The sequence below is a fragment of the Polistes dominula genome, unplaced genomic scaffold (genome assembly GCF_049000335.1).
Source record: "Polistes dominula isolate Pdom_NZ unplaced genomic scaffold, Pdom_raw_medaka contig_168, whole genome shotgun sequence".
Lineage (NCBI taxonomy): Eukaryota > Metazoa > Arthropoda > Insecta > Hymenoptera > Vespidae > Polistes > Polistes dominula.
Window position 1 is genome coordinate 256,455 of NW_028301024.1, and position 18,125 is coordinate 274,579.

The window sequence follows — 18,125 nt, forward strand, 5'->3', positions numbered from 1 at the left end:
GCTGGCACAGTAAGATCTTCGGTCAAGAACACTGTCTCCTTCTTTCCCTTTTTTCCTCTCTCTTTTATGTCTCTTTTTCCTTTTCTTTCTTAAAACTCTCTTTCTATATACATAGCTTTGTATATATATATATAGCTTACATAAGGAGACGCTGAAATGTAATCATTGACACGGGGAATAATAAAATGTGGATTAGTGTTGATCTTTGAAGAAAGAAAAGAGAAAACATCGAAATAGCAGCAAAGGTAGGAGCGTGGTGAACAGAGATAGGAAACTATCGTGGCGATTGGTCGAAATTGTCGAGAGTGGAGTACCGCGTGTGGTATGTACGGTGATTAATTGCTTTTCCAGCGGAAAGTATCACGAAGGGTGCAGAGCGGGTGTTATTCGGATAGAGCAAGAAACGACGGTAGTCTCTGTCGTACGCATGAATCGATAAAACAAAACAAAGTGAGAGTAATCAATTGCCATCATTTGGAGCACACCGGAAGTTAACCTCTTTACAAGAGACAGAGCGTCTATCGTCCATGGTCGCCATATTATTCTCTCTATTACTCTTACACTACTAAAGGAAAAAAGAAATAGAGACAGAGACGCAAAGGAAGTACGAAGTATATATATATACGTACATTTTTATATATAGAGAGAGACGATACGACACATTCTTTTATAAACATGGCCGATCCATGAAAAAAAAAGAAATCAGTGGCATTGGGTGTATGTGTGACTATAGTATAAAATCGCGGGAAATTCAAACGTGTCTTTCATATTTTTCAACAAGAAATAGAGAGAGTGTGAGAGAAAGAGAGAGAGAGAGAGAGAAAAAGGGAGGGAGTCATCGTGGCCCATTCTCTCTCTCTCCCCTCTCCTTTTCTTCTCGTCAAGGCTGGACTATGAGATTTTATCAAACGAAGGACGAATGATATACACGATTGACTTGGGGAAATTAGATTTTACATTGGTGGTGTGTTTCATAGAAGTATATATAATATATATATATATTGTTTATGATTAGTGCAGACTTACAAGTTCTGTGCGATTGCATCTCATTGAAGAAATTACAATTGTTAGAAAAGTGAAAAACAGATAGGGATAAGAAGAGAGAGAGAAAGAGATGGAAGAGAGAATGGACGGCCAGCTAAGAGGGTTGTTGGTGCCACTAAAGGCTATTGATGTGAACTCCTATAATTCTTCATTTTATTCGCCACCAACCACAGAAGCGTGAGTATATTTTAAATATAATTTAAAAATATAATTTATCAAATATTTTGTTATGATAATATTGTTATATATTTCCATATGTATAACTCAGTATATTATTTTCCTATTAATTTTGTGTATATTTTATACGAAACATAATTATCCATAATATATTTAAAGAACCCTTATCTCGCATAGATTTTCTATTCTGATTATTCGTTAGCATTCGTCTCGTTTAAATCATTGCATAGCTTCAATCGAGTTATCTGTTAAAACATTGCATTACATGGCCTTGTAATAGTTGCATCAAGTTTATCGATACGGTACATGCATATTGGAATTAGCAGAGGCTTTTTTTTATAGGCGTAGATTCAAATATTTGTAGAAGCAATAGCGCAAGTTGAATGTATTGCTATCAAAGGATGCTTCTTATCGTGACATAGATTACAGCGTGAACCGTTTTTAAAGCTGCTGTACTCGTACTATCAAAATATCTACTATACACACATACATACATAAGGCATGGATGTATTGCGTCATGGAACAAACAAAATCGTTCTATTTACAAACACGTTTTTTATTTTTTCATATTTTGATTTTATTTACGAATGCATTACATTTATCTAAATCTTTGCGTTCGAGCATAATATAATTACTGTATTATTAATACAAACTTTTTACATTTTTTTATAAAGTCTTCTTAATATCTTAATATGTTTATTAGGAGTAAAAGTTCTGTAATAAGCCATAATGGTTATGTAAAATACTTTTATTGTTATTAATTCATCATTTTGATAAATGGTTTGGAAATTTAATTTTTTCGTTCATTTAACAACATTACAAATTCATTTTTTTACAAATTTTATGTACAAGTAATGAAAAATCAATATTGTTCAATACGAATGTAAATTCTATTATTAACCAAATTTTATTATTTGTGGATAAAACAGATAGAGAAGAATTGAAGGGAAAGTAAATAGGTAGACAAGTCATTTCAATGAAAGAAGACTCACACCGGTTTCTCTTTCTTTTCTTTTCCCTTTTTTGTCTTGGATATCTCTGATGTGAGAAAAGATATTCAATTTTTTTCAGTCTATTCTTGTCGCAAGTTTACAGCTTTACAAGAATTAAATGAACTTATTTGGACATTTAAGCAACTACTGAATTTTTATTAAGAGCTTAAGATTTCGAGCTACAGGTTTCATTTTGTTTAAGATCCAAAAAGACTTGGACATTTTAAGAATAATTTGAACACATTGCAAATGAGAAAAAAGCAAAGATTAGTTGTACGAATGTCACAATTTGGCAAAATAGTTATATAAAAAAAGTAATTACTTTGACGAGTAAGACATTTAGATATATTTAATAATACTTTATCAAATGTTTAAACTATAGTAAGTTTATCTAATTAATGTTCTATCTACATAAAACAGGTACAAGTAACCCTCATATAACATGATAGATAGGTTCCTAGAAAATGCTGTGTTGTATGAGACCTAAAGCCATGAGCCAAAAACTATTGTTTTCAGACCATGGAGATGAAAAGAAATACTTTCCGCTACACTGTATTTTTAAGACGAAAAGCCTCGCCGCGGCTGTAGAAGTACAGTGTTGTACAAAGGTTTTTTGAAAGGTAACCGCGTTATAGTATACAGTGTTGTAGGAGGGTTCTCGCAATTTATGAATCGTGTTATAGCGATGCGGTGTTGTAGGAGGGCTACATGTATTTCTGTATACATATATGTATTCTATATATAGGGCATTCCACGTTAAATCGACCACTTTTAACCCCGAACCTTTTCGATTTGGCTAAAACTTTTCTATCATTTTTAACTTAAAAAACTTTTTAAGAATTTTTAAGAATTTTTTTTGCCCAACCCAAAAAAGTTATGAATTTTTCAAATATTCATAATTTTTGTTCAATTTTTTGTTCAATAGCCATAAATTTGTAAAAAATAGACCTTTCGGGACGTTTTTTTTTAATTTTTTGTTTTTAAATGTACTTTTAGAACAAAAATATTTAAAGTTAAATTTCTATAAGAAATTTTATTTTTTCTATGGGAAAAAATCTCAAATTTTTCTTATTTTGGTATTTTTAATTTAAAAACAATTTATTTAGATTTTCTTGGTCGCTTAAATAATTTACGAATTAGTAATATTGTTCAAAATTAGAACAATTCCTGACAAACACACCCATCATTTTAACTGGGTTTGTTTCATTCCACTGAGTGAAGCCGATAACTTCATTTTAGAATAGTCCAGGATGTGAGAGCCTCCAGAACTTTGTTTTACTTTGATGATTACTCGTTATTTGCACCAATTTAATGCATGCAGCGTAACGAGCTAACGCTTTGATGATTGCGTGGCGTGCGAACTTTGCTGTCCAGCTTCTGCTTCATGACTTTTTCTAGAGCCTTGAATTGATTGTCTTATAGTGGTCAAAGTCAGGAGAGAACGGATCCTGCTGGGACTCGAGATTCGCTGATGTTAGTAGGCGTGAAGGGAGACAGCGTCTCTACTACCTGAGCTATCGGACTACCGGTATAACACTATGCAACTGCTGAGTTCCGGCAATACTGTTTTTTTTTTTTTTTTAAATCGGTCATCTAGATCATCTGCAGCTTTATTTTAGTTAACAACTGGCGAAAATTACACCGTTATGATTGCATAGGGTGTTTATTTGTAAAAAAATTACTCTAATTCAAAGCAACATACTGTTTGTAAATTATTTAAGCGACCAAGGAAATCTAAATAAATTGTTAATTATATTTACTTAAAAAATTGACAATGGTGCATTGAAATCTTTTTGTAATCATAATTTTCGATAGTATATAATTAAACTGAGGTCATTAAATAGATTTAAAAAAAAATATATATATATATATAGGTTTATTTTAGTATAAAAACAAAATTAAATTGCTAGAAAAAAAAACGAAATTTTTAAATTAGAAAAAATATAGAAAGAAATGTTGGTGCGTCTGAAAAAGGTTTGCATTAAGTTCAAAATAAACCAAAGTTTAAAAGGAAAAAGTAAAAAAATCAAAAATACCAAAATTGGAAAAATTTGAGGTTTTATCCAAAGAAACGAAATTTCTTAAAGAATTCGACTTCAAATATTTTTTTGTATTTTGTTTCAAAAAGTACATTTAAAAATTATGAATTTTTAAAAAATTCATAACTTTATTTGGGTTGGTCAAAAAAATTTGAAAAAATTCTTAAAAAGTTTTTTAAGTTACAAATGATAAAAAAGCTTCAGCAAAATCGAAAGAGGGTTCGGGGTGAACAGTGGTCGATTTGACGTGGAATGTCATCTCATTTTTTGTCTCATATTTAATGAATCTATCTTTTTTATTCATAAACAATAGAATTCGATTAAAAATGGAATATTTATTGGTATCGAACAGTATTGGTTTCTCGTTACTTGTATACAAAGTTATTTAAGCTTAAATTAATAATCTTGTAAACAAACGAAAAAATATGGATAAAATTTTTAAATTATTAATCGAGCTGATTAATATTACTTAATTTTTATTAATTAATAAATTAATTAATTTTTATTAATTTTAAATTAATTAATTTTTATTAATTAATAATAAAAAAAAATTATTTTATATATGTTACCAATTATAACGTGAAATATTTTAATTCATGAAATAACTATAACGATCAATTAAAGTATGAAATAAGGCATAGTTACATATTTTAACTGGGTAATGTATGAATTCATGATATACAACATATTAAATTATGAAATTGATATTTAATCCGTATATTAGATTTGAACATTGGCTTTTAAAGTACAAGAAGAACTACAAAAAGATACGAGCATTGTTGTTAAAAGAAAATCAGACTTAAAAAGTGGATCAAATTTCAATTTGATTCTTTAATTCAGTGATTCCCAAAGTGGGCGATGATGGCCACAGGAGCATTTGGAGGGCTTTTTTTATATATTTGAGCTTTTTTGAGTTACTAAGAAAAAAAAGGAAAACCAAAAAATTATTTTCAGGGGGGCGATAAGTAGTATTTTTTCTGGAAAGGGGGCGATAGGACAAAAAAGTTTGGGAACCACTCCTTTAACTTTTCACCTCTCATAAATTCATATATGTGCCCATAATTATGAAAGTGGTCTAAGTCAAAATTAATAAAAAATGAGTTTATCAGTTATTACACACTATATTATTATAAACTAAATAAATTCAATGTAATTTTCACTATATTATCAAAAATGAATCGTTAGATAATGTTTGTTATTTCAATATTGTATAGAATTCGTATAGTGTTCAAGTATAAATCTTTAAATATCTCGAAACAAAAGATATATGACTTAGAGCACTTTGATAATTATAGGCACATATTAACTCATTATTTTCTAAAACTACTACTAGTTAAAGTGTATAATAAATTTTGTTATATACTTTTCCTAAAACGTCTAGTTTTTTACGAATTAATTTAAGTATACATTTTAACGGTAACAACTAAAAAATTTTTCATTAGCATATTAAAATAATAATCATTGCCAACTAAAATATGACCTTCAAATTTTTTTAAGACAGTATATACATGTACACATTTTTATCGTTAACTTTAATCAGTAGTATTCTCATCAGGAATGTATAAGGTGCGGCTAGGTAAACCAAAATATTCGCCGAAGAGAGTTAGATGGAATATCTTAGAGAGACCGTAACAGTTAAATTAGTAAATCAAGAAACTTTAGCCAATCTTACATTAGCATATTCTCAATGCGAGATCGCCAGGTAGAAAGACATTACCGCTCCACAAACGTTGAAACGTTGCTGATGAGAGAAGGTCAAAGTGATTCAAAATAAAGGATGAACGAACAAGAAAGAGACTTATCTCTCGTAAATGAATAAAAATAAAACGAAAGGAAAAGAATATGAGCATACCTTGTTTTCATAATTTTCAACTGCTTTAAGATACAGTAAAACAAACTCAAAAACTCCCATGCATGTGAAAATTAATGAATGAAGCCATAAGGATGATTTTGTCGTAAATATACGTATATTCAAATTAACATTTGTTTTTAATGACTTAAGAAATTTACTAATAAAATTTTTTCTTTATTTTAATAACAGACTAGTTTACGATTTAAACTTAAAACTATAAAAAAGATGAATTTTTCTAAGAAAATTATGTCGAGTTAATAAACCATAAATTATAGTATTAACTTATATTTTATGTTTTAAAATTAATATATTTTAGCAGAAAAGTATTTATGTTAAAATAATATAAAAAAATATTAATCCTTTTAAAAGGTAATACCTATGTAAATTAAAAAAAAAATCGGTTCTTTTTTCTTTTAAAATAAACTTTAAGGTCTTAAAACTCAAATGCCATTAACAGAATATTCAAAAATTGATCGTTCTCAAAACTTATAAGCTCCCGCGCCAATTGTTTCTTACATATTCATATTATTAATCAAAACTTCTAACGCATTTATCTCGAAACTACATTTTTCAAATTGATAAGCAGTATAACTAAAATATAATTGTTGATTAATTAATCTCAAATCTAAACAATATTTTAGAAAAAAATACCCAGAATTTTTTTATAAGCAGAAATTCTTTTTAATTACAGCTGATTTTATTCGAATTTTGAAGCGAATAAGCGATTTACACAGATGTTACCCCTTAAAAGAGAAGCACAAGAATGCGCTCTAGCGGTCTGTTAAAAGAAAGTTTTACTTTCTTTGTAATATAGTGATTCCACAAACAAAACAGATAAAATATTTAGGACTACGCTTAGATTAGACTTAAGACTCACATGGAAGTATCATATTAGCAATTATAATAAACATATATATTAAGAAAAGGCAGATGTACTGGCTAACTAGCCGGAAATCCATGCTCAGTATAGAAAACAAATTAAAAATTTATAAACCAATTATGAAACCCATAATGAAGGTTACTATGGGATACCACTATGAGGAACGGTAGCAATGAGTCATATAACAAAACTAGAATCGAAATGAAGATATACGAGAATCTAAGACTAATGACAATAATGGACGAAATGAAAATTTTCACAATAAAATTACTCATATTAGAAAAAGATTAAGGAAGCATCCAACTAACTTATCTATATCTATAAAAATTGTAAAAGAAAACGATAACTCTGAAGGTTGTAAATTACCATCCAAAAGTTATTTAAACTGAACAAAAGAAAATTTTGCTAATATCCACAGACAAATTGTAAAGCAGAGAATGAATATAATTAAAAAAAAAAAAAAAAAAGATGTCCTTTGTTGTCGATTGGCCTTGCTATTTAAAAGAAGCATTGGAGAAACGAAATACACAATAAAACGTGTTCCGAATATTATTTCAATAAGTTTTTAGTCACTATTTCTAAGTCTTACATTTCGACCATTTTTTCATTTAAGAACAGCTTGCCAGAAAGGCTTATTAAGTTCCTTAATGGTTATCTCCAAACTCGATTCGCAATGACGACGTATCATCTCCTTTTTCTCGACGTATACAGGGTGAATCTTGTAACTGGGACGGGTAATAACTTTTTTTTAAGTAACAATAGAGAAAAATGATAAAGGAAAAAGTTATATGGCACATCACATGACACCTTCCTATGACAATAAATTAAACAAAATTCAGACGATAAAATATGTTCTGTGATAGATGCATACTTAAGTACATCAATTTACGTTCCCTTTCAGATAGATTATGTTTTTTTTTTTTTTTAATCTGACGGAGTAGAAAAGTGAGTTAGAGATTGCCGGCATCTCTCTTCCTTTCTCCCTGTTTTTATCTTTTGTAGGGTTAGATTTTAAAATAAGTCGAGTTACGAATTTTGCAAAAGGGGTTCAAATTCTTTGGAACGAAGGACGTCACTAAGTAAGATGGATCCGAACATTAGCGAAGGGGCAGAAGAACAGCGACCGCTTTTCTACCATGTTCTAGTTTCGTTCCTTCATTCTTTCACAAGTATTATTTTCATACGATGCTTCGGCAATCTCTTTATATGCTCGACTGTGTTGAATGTCGGCGAGGGCCCAAAAAAGCATACATACACAATCTCTCTCCTCTCTCTTTACTTCTTTTGGGCTTCTTGGCATCTGTTTGAGTCAAGGACTTTTAAAGTTCCATGAAGACTTTGAATCTGGTTATTATAATACGTCGCGATCAATAACAACCAATACTGAGATTAAGATTAAGCCCAAAAATAAAAAATTTGCTTTTATTTGGCATATTCTTTTTCTTTTCTTTCCCAAGTTTCCAACTCTTATAATATGCCCTTTTCTTCAAAATTTTTATAAATTTCACAAATTCGCGAAAATAAAAAAGGACAAAAAATAAGTTTGGATATTAGACCTACATGGTTCATATCTTTACATCTGATGTAATTTCATAGAGAATTTATTTTCAAAACATTTGGCTTTTAAAATTATAAAGCGAAAAAATGATTGATAATGATCGATAATAATGATTGATATTTATTGTGGATCAGATTGATATGACAATCAGTAAAAAAAATATTTGTGATTCTATGTAGATTATGTACGACAGTTAAAGGGAAATTTTATTTTTATTAGAAAATAAATAAAAAAATTTTTATACCTAAGAATCAACTTTTAAATATATACCTTGAATAATTATAACGTACACACGTAATTTTATAATAGTTAAACGGCTAAAGAAATAGCTTTAGTAATTTAAGGAATTACTAAATCTCTTTACGTAAATTTACCATATTTAAAATAAAAAATATTTTTCAGATTCATTTTACAACAGACCAATCTTTGAACAATTATACACTAAATGGTTCACTCTCTATATTACATATAAATAACATAATAAAAAAAATAAATGAGTGATATGTCGAATCGCGAGAATGATCTTTGACCGTTTCTCGTGACATACATTTACTAACGTCTCATATTTGTAAAAGAAATTCATCCCTTCGGTTCATACTTTCACACCATATATCTATTCTATGTGTGCTCGAGGAAATTGGCATCGTATCACATCGTCCGCTCATCCAAATTGCACAAGTCTCGAATCACCCCGTATATTCCCACGCTGGAATTAAAGATTCACAGACGAAACTATCCATCGCACTTGTCATGGGAATGAACACCGGGTGGGAATTACTTTTATTCAATACATACACATATTCTCAATCGGTAAAGAAGGTACCTTTAGAGAAAAATATGGAGGGTATATATGCGAAGAGGGATGAAAACGAGTAAGACCCCAAGACTTCCCGCGTTTTTTAGAACTTGTAAAGGGTCGAAGATATATTTATGTATACGTGCATGTGCGGGCAATAAGCATGTATATATATATATATATATATACGCATATGTTTCTCCCCTCGATGATACTCAACCTGGCTTCTACTACTACCACTAGCATCGTCATTATCAGTAACAACACTACTATACTAACACAAACTAGCATCGATATTTAGAGACGCACGCGTGCGTCATAGGGATGACGACGGGTGCGAGCGTTTTCTCCTCTTCTTCGTATTTCTACGTGGGGAAATACAACGTCGGTGCGAGTGCATTGGGGCAGGTGGTAGCCAGATGTCTCTTATAAGGGCTTCCACCCTGATGTTGTCCTGGTGTTTTCCTCGATGCTTGTTCACGTCGGACTGGCTACGCTCGTTCGGACATAGAATCGAACAAACTTTTTGAATTTATTATGTCAGTACTTTATAAAAAACGCAATCCGAAAAAGACGTCTATTTAAATCTCTATAGCTAACTGGACTATTCGCTTTTTATATCTTCTAGAGTTCTCAATGCGTTAGTCTTCTTCGGTCCGTTATTGAAAGCAATTACTTGGGGAACACGAAATAGGATGAGAAAAGAATGTATGAGCATAGTATCATGTTTTTGCCTATTTCATAATTATATTATGCTTTGACTGATTTTAATCATTTTCAAATAATTTGTTGTTTATAACAATATAAAATTAGAAAAATTAACTTTTTTAATTAATTTAGTACTTTTATTACAAATTGTAATGTTCATAAATGTAAGTACTTCGTTGATTTTCTCATTAATTTCTGCTATAAAATTAAGAGAATTTCTAATCGTGTCTGTTACGATCAACATATTGATAGCATCAAAATATGAAGAATTTTAATGCTAAAAATACGTTTCTTTCATATGTTAATTGAAGTTTATTAAATTATATATGCGCCGCTTTGTTCGAATACCTTTTGCTATATTTGTGATAAAACCGTAATCCAGTCATCATATTATGGTAACTTGATTTCATCAAATTTTCCAGTGACTGGTCGACCAGAGCGAAGTCTCTTTGGAATTAAAATTGAAAAAGCTTGAACCTGCTTTATATCACATTTGCTGATACTGTATCATGGCCGTAAATATTATCAAATTCTTTTTTAGCTGCTTGGGTCACATCTTTCCTTTCTATAAATAAAATTTTAAAGTGGATCGAATTTGCGTAATAATTTTTAACTTAATAAACGAATATCATAACTTTTTGTAATGTTACCTTTCATATAAATTACCTTGAAAGATCGAAATTGAAGAATGTCATTATTTACATGGTCGCTTGTCAACATTTACCAAATACGTCGGTGAAAAATCGAATAGTTGTGATTGCAAAAGTCTTGGTACAACACTGGATAATATAATGGTTACTTAACATATTTAAAAACTAAATTACCTTAAAATAATGACGCGAAGGAATAATTAGCTTTAAGTCTTATATAAAACGGTTTTACTCAACACAGGATTTTCTAGGAAACTGTCTACCGTGTTATAGAAGGGTTATCTGTACTAACATTTCGGATATACACCAAACGACCATGTGAATCTTTACATTCTCCAATTTCGGTTTTTTACAGTAATAATGTATATATGTTACCTTTTAAACCTGCATAAGTATCGCTAAATTCGATTAATATTACCAGAGTTATGTGATCTTAGAGCCATCTATTGGCTTAAATAGATGAAAGTTTAAAAACGATGTGACCCCAATAGTTCTCAATTTTTCTGATTTTTATTTTATTAATTGATTATCATTATTATTGAAGAAGCTTAATGAAGACAATTCATCGGATACGAAATAAAATAAGCAGAAAATATCCGAGGATACAATCACTTTTTAACAGATCTTGTGAATACGTTATAAAATCGAAAGATTCTTTATCATTGTCAAATAGAGTCAATCAGTCACAATGTACTCCGCATGGAGCTGATAGAAGTTACTTTCCATAAACTGTTAAGCATACATGTGTAATCGTAGAGATACCACGCTGCGTAAAATATTTATTAATAAATACGCCTTGGTGATCACTTGGTAAACACAAATAACACTTGCACTGCTACGTTTTAACACGTTATCTATACGTTCTTATTAAGTCAATAGGATCAACAAAATAAATATTAATTATTGTCAAAAAGATCTTTTATATTCTTCTCATTTTAATTTCAAATATCGATCAGATAGGTCAGAATTTCTCAACCTTTTTAGAGTGATTAGTCCCATGGGCAGGAATTGTGGGGCGTGAGTCAAGTAACCATCAGTCAATTTTGGCTACTAAAAAAAAAATAAATAAATTCATAACTGAACGTACCGGGTCGCAGGTTGAATATAGCTAAGGAAGACATGAGCCAAATTATTTTTTGAAATCTCTTCATTGGAAATAAATGTTTCCTTAGCTTAACTTATGTTTACGTCAGTCAACCTACCATTACATCAAGTAACATAACATGCTCATATGGTCAACGATCACTTATTTCTAAAGGAAACGATCTAACAAATAATTCCGTTTACTTGATTTAAATACATTACATGTCATTACGTTCACTTAACACGAACTCATTATAGTTGGCGCCAAGCCAACTTTTATGTCTTTTATACGCCTTTAAAAAGTTCTTTTTGTTATGTCAATGCAAACACAACAGTCATTTAAGAATCTCGTTTCCGAGACTGTCATTTTAAAAGAAGGCTTCTCTTTAATTCCATTCATATGATTCACGAAAGAAAAAATTCAAATTATAAAATGGGATTGAACTTGTATTTCCGAATGGTATTCAAAAGCATAAGATTGATTTCATAACGATGAAATCGTCAATTACATAATTAAGCCCAATGAAATTTATTAAAAATCTTTAAATGAGATTTCAATTTTTGAAATGACGATTGGAAAGAGTATATACTGTTCTCTCAAAGTTATAAGACACAAAGGGTAGAAAACGAGGAGGGTAAAACGTAAGGGAAGCAGCTGACATGGATAGGAACAAATGCTCTTTAGATTTATGCACCTGGTCTCCCTGGTAACTAAGAAAAATCGATGACAGAAGCAAATTCATTCTCTCTCTCTATATATATATATATATATATATTTCATCGACGCCCTCAAAGAAAACGCTTCATCATAATAGAATAAAATTAATGATATATAATAAATACTAATTTGTTAAAAATAATTCAACAGTTATTATCTTGATATTGTAACGTAATTAAAATTATTAAGATCGTTTAACTTTGAGAAGTAATACCGAGACTCGTTGTTCTTCCTATTCCTTTTCTCTCTCTCTTTTTCTTATTCGTGTATGGATTCGCGATATAAGGAAAAACAAAGAGTTTATTAAAGATGTGTGAGTAGCTCGCACGATGACCTTAGTGTTGCGTGACGAACGACAGCCGGCGGAAGGAAGAGAAGGAGAAGGAAGGTGCTAGTTGAGTAGAAAAAAAGACGACGCTGAATACCGAAGGGCGCCCCCGAAGTCGTAAGAAAGAGGGGGAAACCTTCTTGCTGTACCTTGGAACAGGAGAATGAAGGAAGCATATTTGAAAAAAGGGGGCAAACTTTCGATAATTCGACAGATGTTTCGTGGTTTGCTACGCAACGAGTCTTTGTCTATGTATATGTATTATATATATATATATATACTTCATACATATAGTCAGGAATAAAAGTAAGTGAACAGGTACTAGAAGTGGTTATTCGTGGAGTTTACTCCAAACATTGCAATTATTTTGCACTTAAGTTTCATTTATTATACATCCTTATTCTATATAAATTTTGTAGTAAAAAATTAAAATTAATAATTACATTTTTGTAAAAATAAATTATGTCTAATATAAAAATTTTCTGATTACAGAGGAATAAAAGCAAGTGTAAATATGTTATTTAAAGTCAAAAAATATAAACAAACACCAATTAATGGTTATACTGACATACAATTATTTTAAATAAATCAATCAGTTTCAGTTAAACACTTGTATTGATAAGACTGTTTCTGAAATAATATTACAATTCCAAAAGCCAATACAATTGCATTACAAATTCAAAGTTTGGATTGCTCCCAAAAAACTCATTGTCAGTTATCGTACAATAACGGAGAAGTACAATATATCAAAGAATGCAGTAGAATAAATTTATAATATATAGAATTTGAGACGTTTTAAAAGAAAAGGATTTATCACTGTACAAGATAATCATCGAGTTGTTCGCAAATGCCGTCGAAATCGGATGAACACATCGTAAAACGTTTTAGATGCATCGAAACTGAATATGTTGACAAACAATATAAAACGAAGATTATATGAAATAGTTTATTAAAAAATTATAAAACTAAACGTAAGCCGCTTATTAGTAAACAGAATATGAAGAAATGTTTAAATTTTTCTAAAAAAATATGTATACATTACAACGTCATTTTGCAAAAAAATAATATGGATTACCGAAAGCAAATGTGAAAATGGCGACACCTAAAAAAAGGGCATTAAATTTTGAAAAAATCGGACCAGGCTTTCAAGTCAAAATTCATCACTAATTATTTTATTAATTAAATTTGGCGGTGGATCACTGATGGGAGTACTTTTCATGATATGGAGTTAATAAATCAGCTCTTGTAGACGGTACAATGACTGCCGAAAAGTATATTGTTATAATAAATGAAAATTTAGAAAACGTAGCAGTAAAAATGAGAAGAATGTATTCTAAAACGAAACAATACTGCAAAAGAAACGAAAAAATTTTGAATTATTATAATAGTAACTGTAAAGTTTTAAGTTCTGTTAGACAAGCTGTACAATGAAGCAGATGTTTTTAGCGATCTTTAATCAATGTTCGAAAATATTTTGAAACATTAGATAGAAAACTTAATAAATAGTTTGTCAAGTCAATTAGAAGCAGTAATTAATAATAAGAATAAATAATTTTTTAGGGATTATTTTTTAGGTAATTTTAACATTAAATACAATTTATTTCTAAAAAAATGTAAATATAAATTTCAATGTTTCACTTATAAATGTATGAATCATAAGAATATATAATAAATAAATTTTAAGTGTATATTAATGGCAGTAATTAAAGGAAACTTCATCGACGATGCTTTTCTAGTACCTGTTCATTTCCTTTTGTCTCCGACTGAATGAATGTAAGTATTATATTTCGGAAAAAAAACAGATCTTTCAAGCATTCTCATACCTAAACAAAATATATTTTCGATTATTTTATTAATACTTCGAAAAACAAAATAGTATATAATACTTTGTCACTTTTCTCCACTTTTCGTTTTGTTAAATTAATCGTTTTGGCAAGTGAATAACTCATATGTGAAATATTCAATTCTTTTTAACATTATTTACAAGTACATTTTGAAAACTTGTATGCCTGTAAGTATTCATTCTAGGATTCAAATCCAAGTTGTGTAGATTGAATACATTGCTAATATAATCATTAAAACACTACTATTTTAGATTAATATTTGAAACTCATATCAGATTCTTAAGTATAATCCGTTTGATAGTATACTCTGTTCTATTATTCCATTTATTTAACCGAACTTTATTGGCTAAAAAAACTCCATAAATTTTCCTCGAATTAAAATCTCACCATTGCGGTGACTATTTTAATAATTTAATATTAGAATTCTCATAAATAAATTATATATATTGAATCATCTAATAGTCGATAAATCTTAGGAGGAATCCTTATCCTTTTAGATGTACTCAACAGTTCTAATAGAATGTTAAAGATAAGACATGATGAGAGAGAAAAAGAGAGGTAGCAGATGTTTCTTCCTTTACAGACACCTGCTACCAACTGTTAAATCTTAAAGAAAACAACCTAATTACAATTTAATTAATCACTAGCTAAAAACACAATGTTTTTTTCTAATCATGCAATATAAACGAATCTTGGTTAGCCGGTTTATAATTTTTATTGAATTTTATATAGAATCTTTTATCATGAATATTAAAATTTGTTATGCTAACTTAACTGAATGAAAACTAAATATACCTGAATTAATTAGGATTATTAAAAGAATTAATTAATGCGAATCCAATAATTAGAAATTAATTTGAAGAAAATATGCACAAAGAACTGTATAACTAACTATAAGTATATGTTACAAATATACTATACACGCATTTAATGATACCATCACTGATATATCATTAAAATGTATCTGCTTCCCTATTAGCTCATATGCAAGGAAGTTAGGAAAAAAGGAAAGAAAGAATTATGACACACAGGAAAATAAAATAAAGGACACTTAACAAATTTCATCCGTGAATATGCACGACAGGAGAATTCCTCTTCCTGTTCATATTAAGTGTATTTCAAACTTATTAATTATAATTATAATTATACAATACTTCTTGAACCAAAAGAATATATAAAAATATATATATATATCATGAAATATTTTCTTGATCAATAAACTTTAACTAGCTGTGTGGAAAAAAGTTTATTTAATTTCAAACATATGCTCTAGGAATAGAAATTTAAATATTACTTTCATGAAAATTGATCAAAGTAATTAATATTCAAATTCTTGAAAATTAATTTTTTTTTTGATTCTTCTTTCGCATTAAATTTAATTGTCAATAAATTCTTAACAGCATATTCAGTAATAGCGTAATTCGATTTTTTTTATATACCTGAAATTAATCATATGTTTAAATAATTTTAATATGGTATAAAATACAAATTCAGTTCATATTATTTTTAGGATATACTGTACATAAAATTAATGTGAAAAAATTGCGAATAAAACTTATGGCATGCTACGCGCTTGAGAAACAAAGCTTAACACTTAACGGACGGATCGAATCTGCTCTGTCTTTCCTATTATAGTTTCCTGGCATTTTTCAAGAGAGTTAAATAAACATGAATGTATGAATTTAAAGCGTTGTAGTTTTATTAAATCCATTATATTTCTTATAATATTTTATAACGGTATTTATACCTGTAACTGATGATATCATGAAAAAATAACAATGTGCATAAAAGAAAACCCTAATGCAACATACTAAAAATTCATGGAAAAACGTAGTTCTACGTGGCCCGTCCTAGGAAGTCACAACGGAAAATCGTAAATTTACGGGGCCCGTCCGTTAAGTGTTAAGATTCTACAAAGGTGGAAGATTTTTCTTTACTCACATAACGTTGAAAGATGTAATAACCCGAGACACGCCTCACTGCCTTTAAATAAATTTCAGATTCATTCACGATATCTTAGCCCTTCAAACATTTTACTTTCTTATAATTCAACAAACTTCATAGCGAATATCGGTTGTCACCTTTTTTAATACTCATTAGTTTGTAGCTGATTTCGCTTTGTATGTAATATACATATGTCGATTGTCATTTTTATATGACAGACGAGCGAAATGCCAAAATACCGTTGTCACTGGAGACGTAACTGACGCCCGATAAGAGTTAATAACTAGCTAGAATTCCTGTAAATTTTATAAATTTAAGAAAGTTTAAATCAATCCTTTAACAACAGCTATTAGAACAAGCAAATTTCATTACTTTCTTGTAAAAGAAAATATTTGTATCCATTTTTTGCGTATTATCATCCTCAACGTTATCATTGTTATCAATTATCTCGGCAGTTTATCTCGATTATTTTTTTCTTCTTTCAACAGCTGTTAACTTGAAAAATCGTTACCCATAATATAGTACTCCTCGAAAGAGGAGAAACAAGTTAGAGGAAAAATTATGCAATAGTAATATTTACGAAATCATGTAAGTGCATATGACATAAATATATATGATGCGAAGGTGGTCCACGACTCTTATCACCTGTCGTTTTCTTTATTTTGTCTTCCTGTTTAACACAGTTATTCCTTTCATTAATCATCTTCTATGATAATGTCTCTTCTTTCGATAATAAAATTATTTCTTCTTGGATGTAACCAACTTTAACATGTTGACTGCCGCGTGCTTTTTACACGATTTGCCTTCCACACCTACATAAATTTTTTATTATAGGATGCATATTTTATTGAAACTGTGATCCGGTTCAAAAATGATAGTAGGTTAAAATTTATGGAAATCTGTTGTTGATTTGTCTGATCAAATGACTGCTAATAGTTTATCACTGTAAAAATCTATAAAATGTTACTAGAAATTGGCAATAGAAAAAACTTTTACTAATTACTTATGTTATCAATAAAATGGTATTATACGAACAAATAACTCGAAAAATATTTGAATTCCCGATTTTATAATAAAATTAACGATTTATTTAGTGAAATGTTCTGATGATGAAGATTGCATTTTATCAAGCAATTATGCATAGAATAAACGTCATTTTTCATTCATAATTTGCTTCTATTAATAACATTATTTTTGCATGTTCTGTATGTCATTATTCTTTTCAAACCCTCATAAAAACAATGGTATTATTTAAAAATTGATCAGTATCGGTATTTACTCTAATTATATATTTTTACTATTAGTCGTGTTAAAATAATTCGATTTTGGAGACAGGAAGGAAACAAAATCAGCGCAAAGAAATTATATCAGGTGCGGTTAAAACCTATCCTGTTCATCCATTAGAACGTGCAAAAGGGAAAAAACAATGGGAGAAAGAATACACATATAGGCTGACACTGGACAGGATGTGGTTAAGGATGATGTCTGGAAGCTACTTTTTCATTGAAGAGT

At 29.4% G+C, this 18,125-nt stretch overlaps 1 protein-coding gene and 2 long non-coding RNA genes across 3 annotated transcripts in view; 1 reads left to right on the plus strand and 2 right to left on the minus strand.

Moving 5' to 3' along the window:
- LOC149031942 (uncharacterized) overlaps positions 1-18,125 on the minus strand; it is a 298,098-nt gene that overhangs the window by 56,473 nt on the left and 223,500 nt on the right. The window lies entirely within an intron of this gene.
- Positions 1-18,125, plus strand: part of Myb (proto-oncogene like protein Myb) — a 26,563-nt gene continuing 8,438 nt past the window's right edge. The window contains 1 exon segment of the mRNA XM_015330504.2: positions 1-1,221. Coding sequence (XP_015185990.1) covers positions 1,115-1,221 — 107 coding nt within the window. The 5' untranslated portion in view covers positions 1-1,114.
- The window catches only part of LOC149031945 (uncharacterized), a 5,340-nt gene continuing 3,659 nt past the window's right edge, over positions 16,445-18,125 (minus strand). The window contains exon 2 of the long non-coding RNA XR_016177137.1: positions 16,445-17,425. This is a non-coding gene — a long non-coding RNA (uncharacterized LOC149031945). The remainder of the gene's footprint in view (positions 17,426-18,125) is intronic.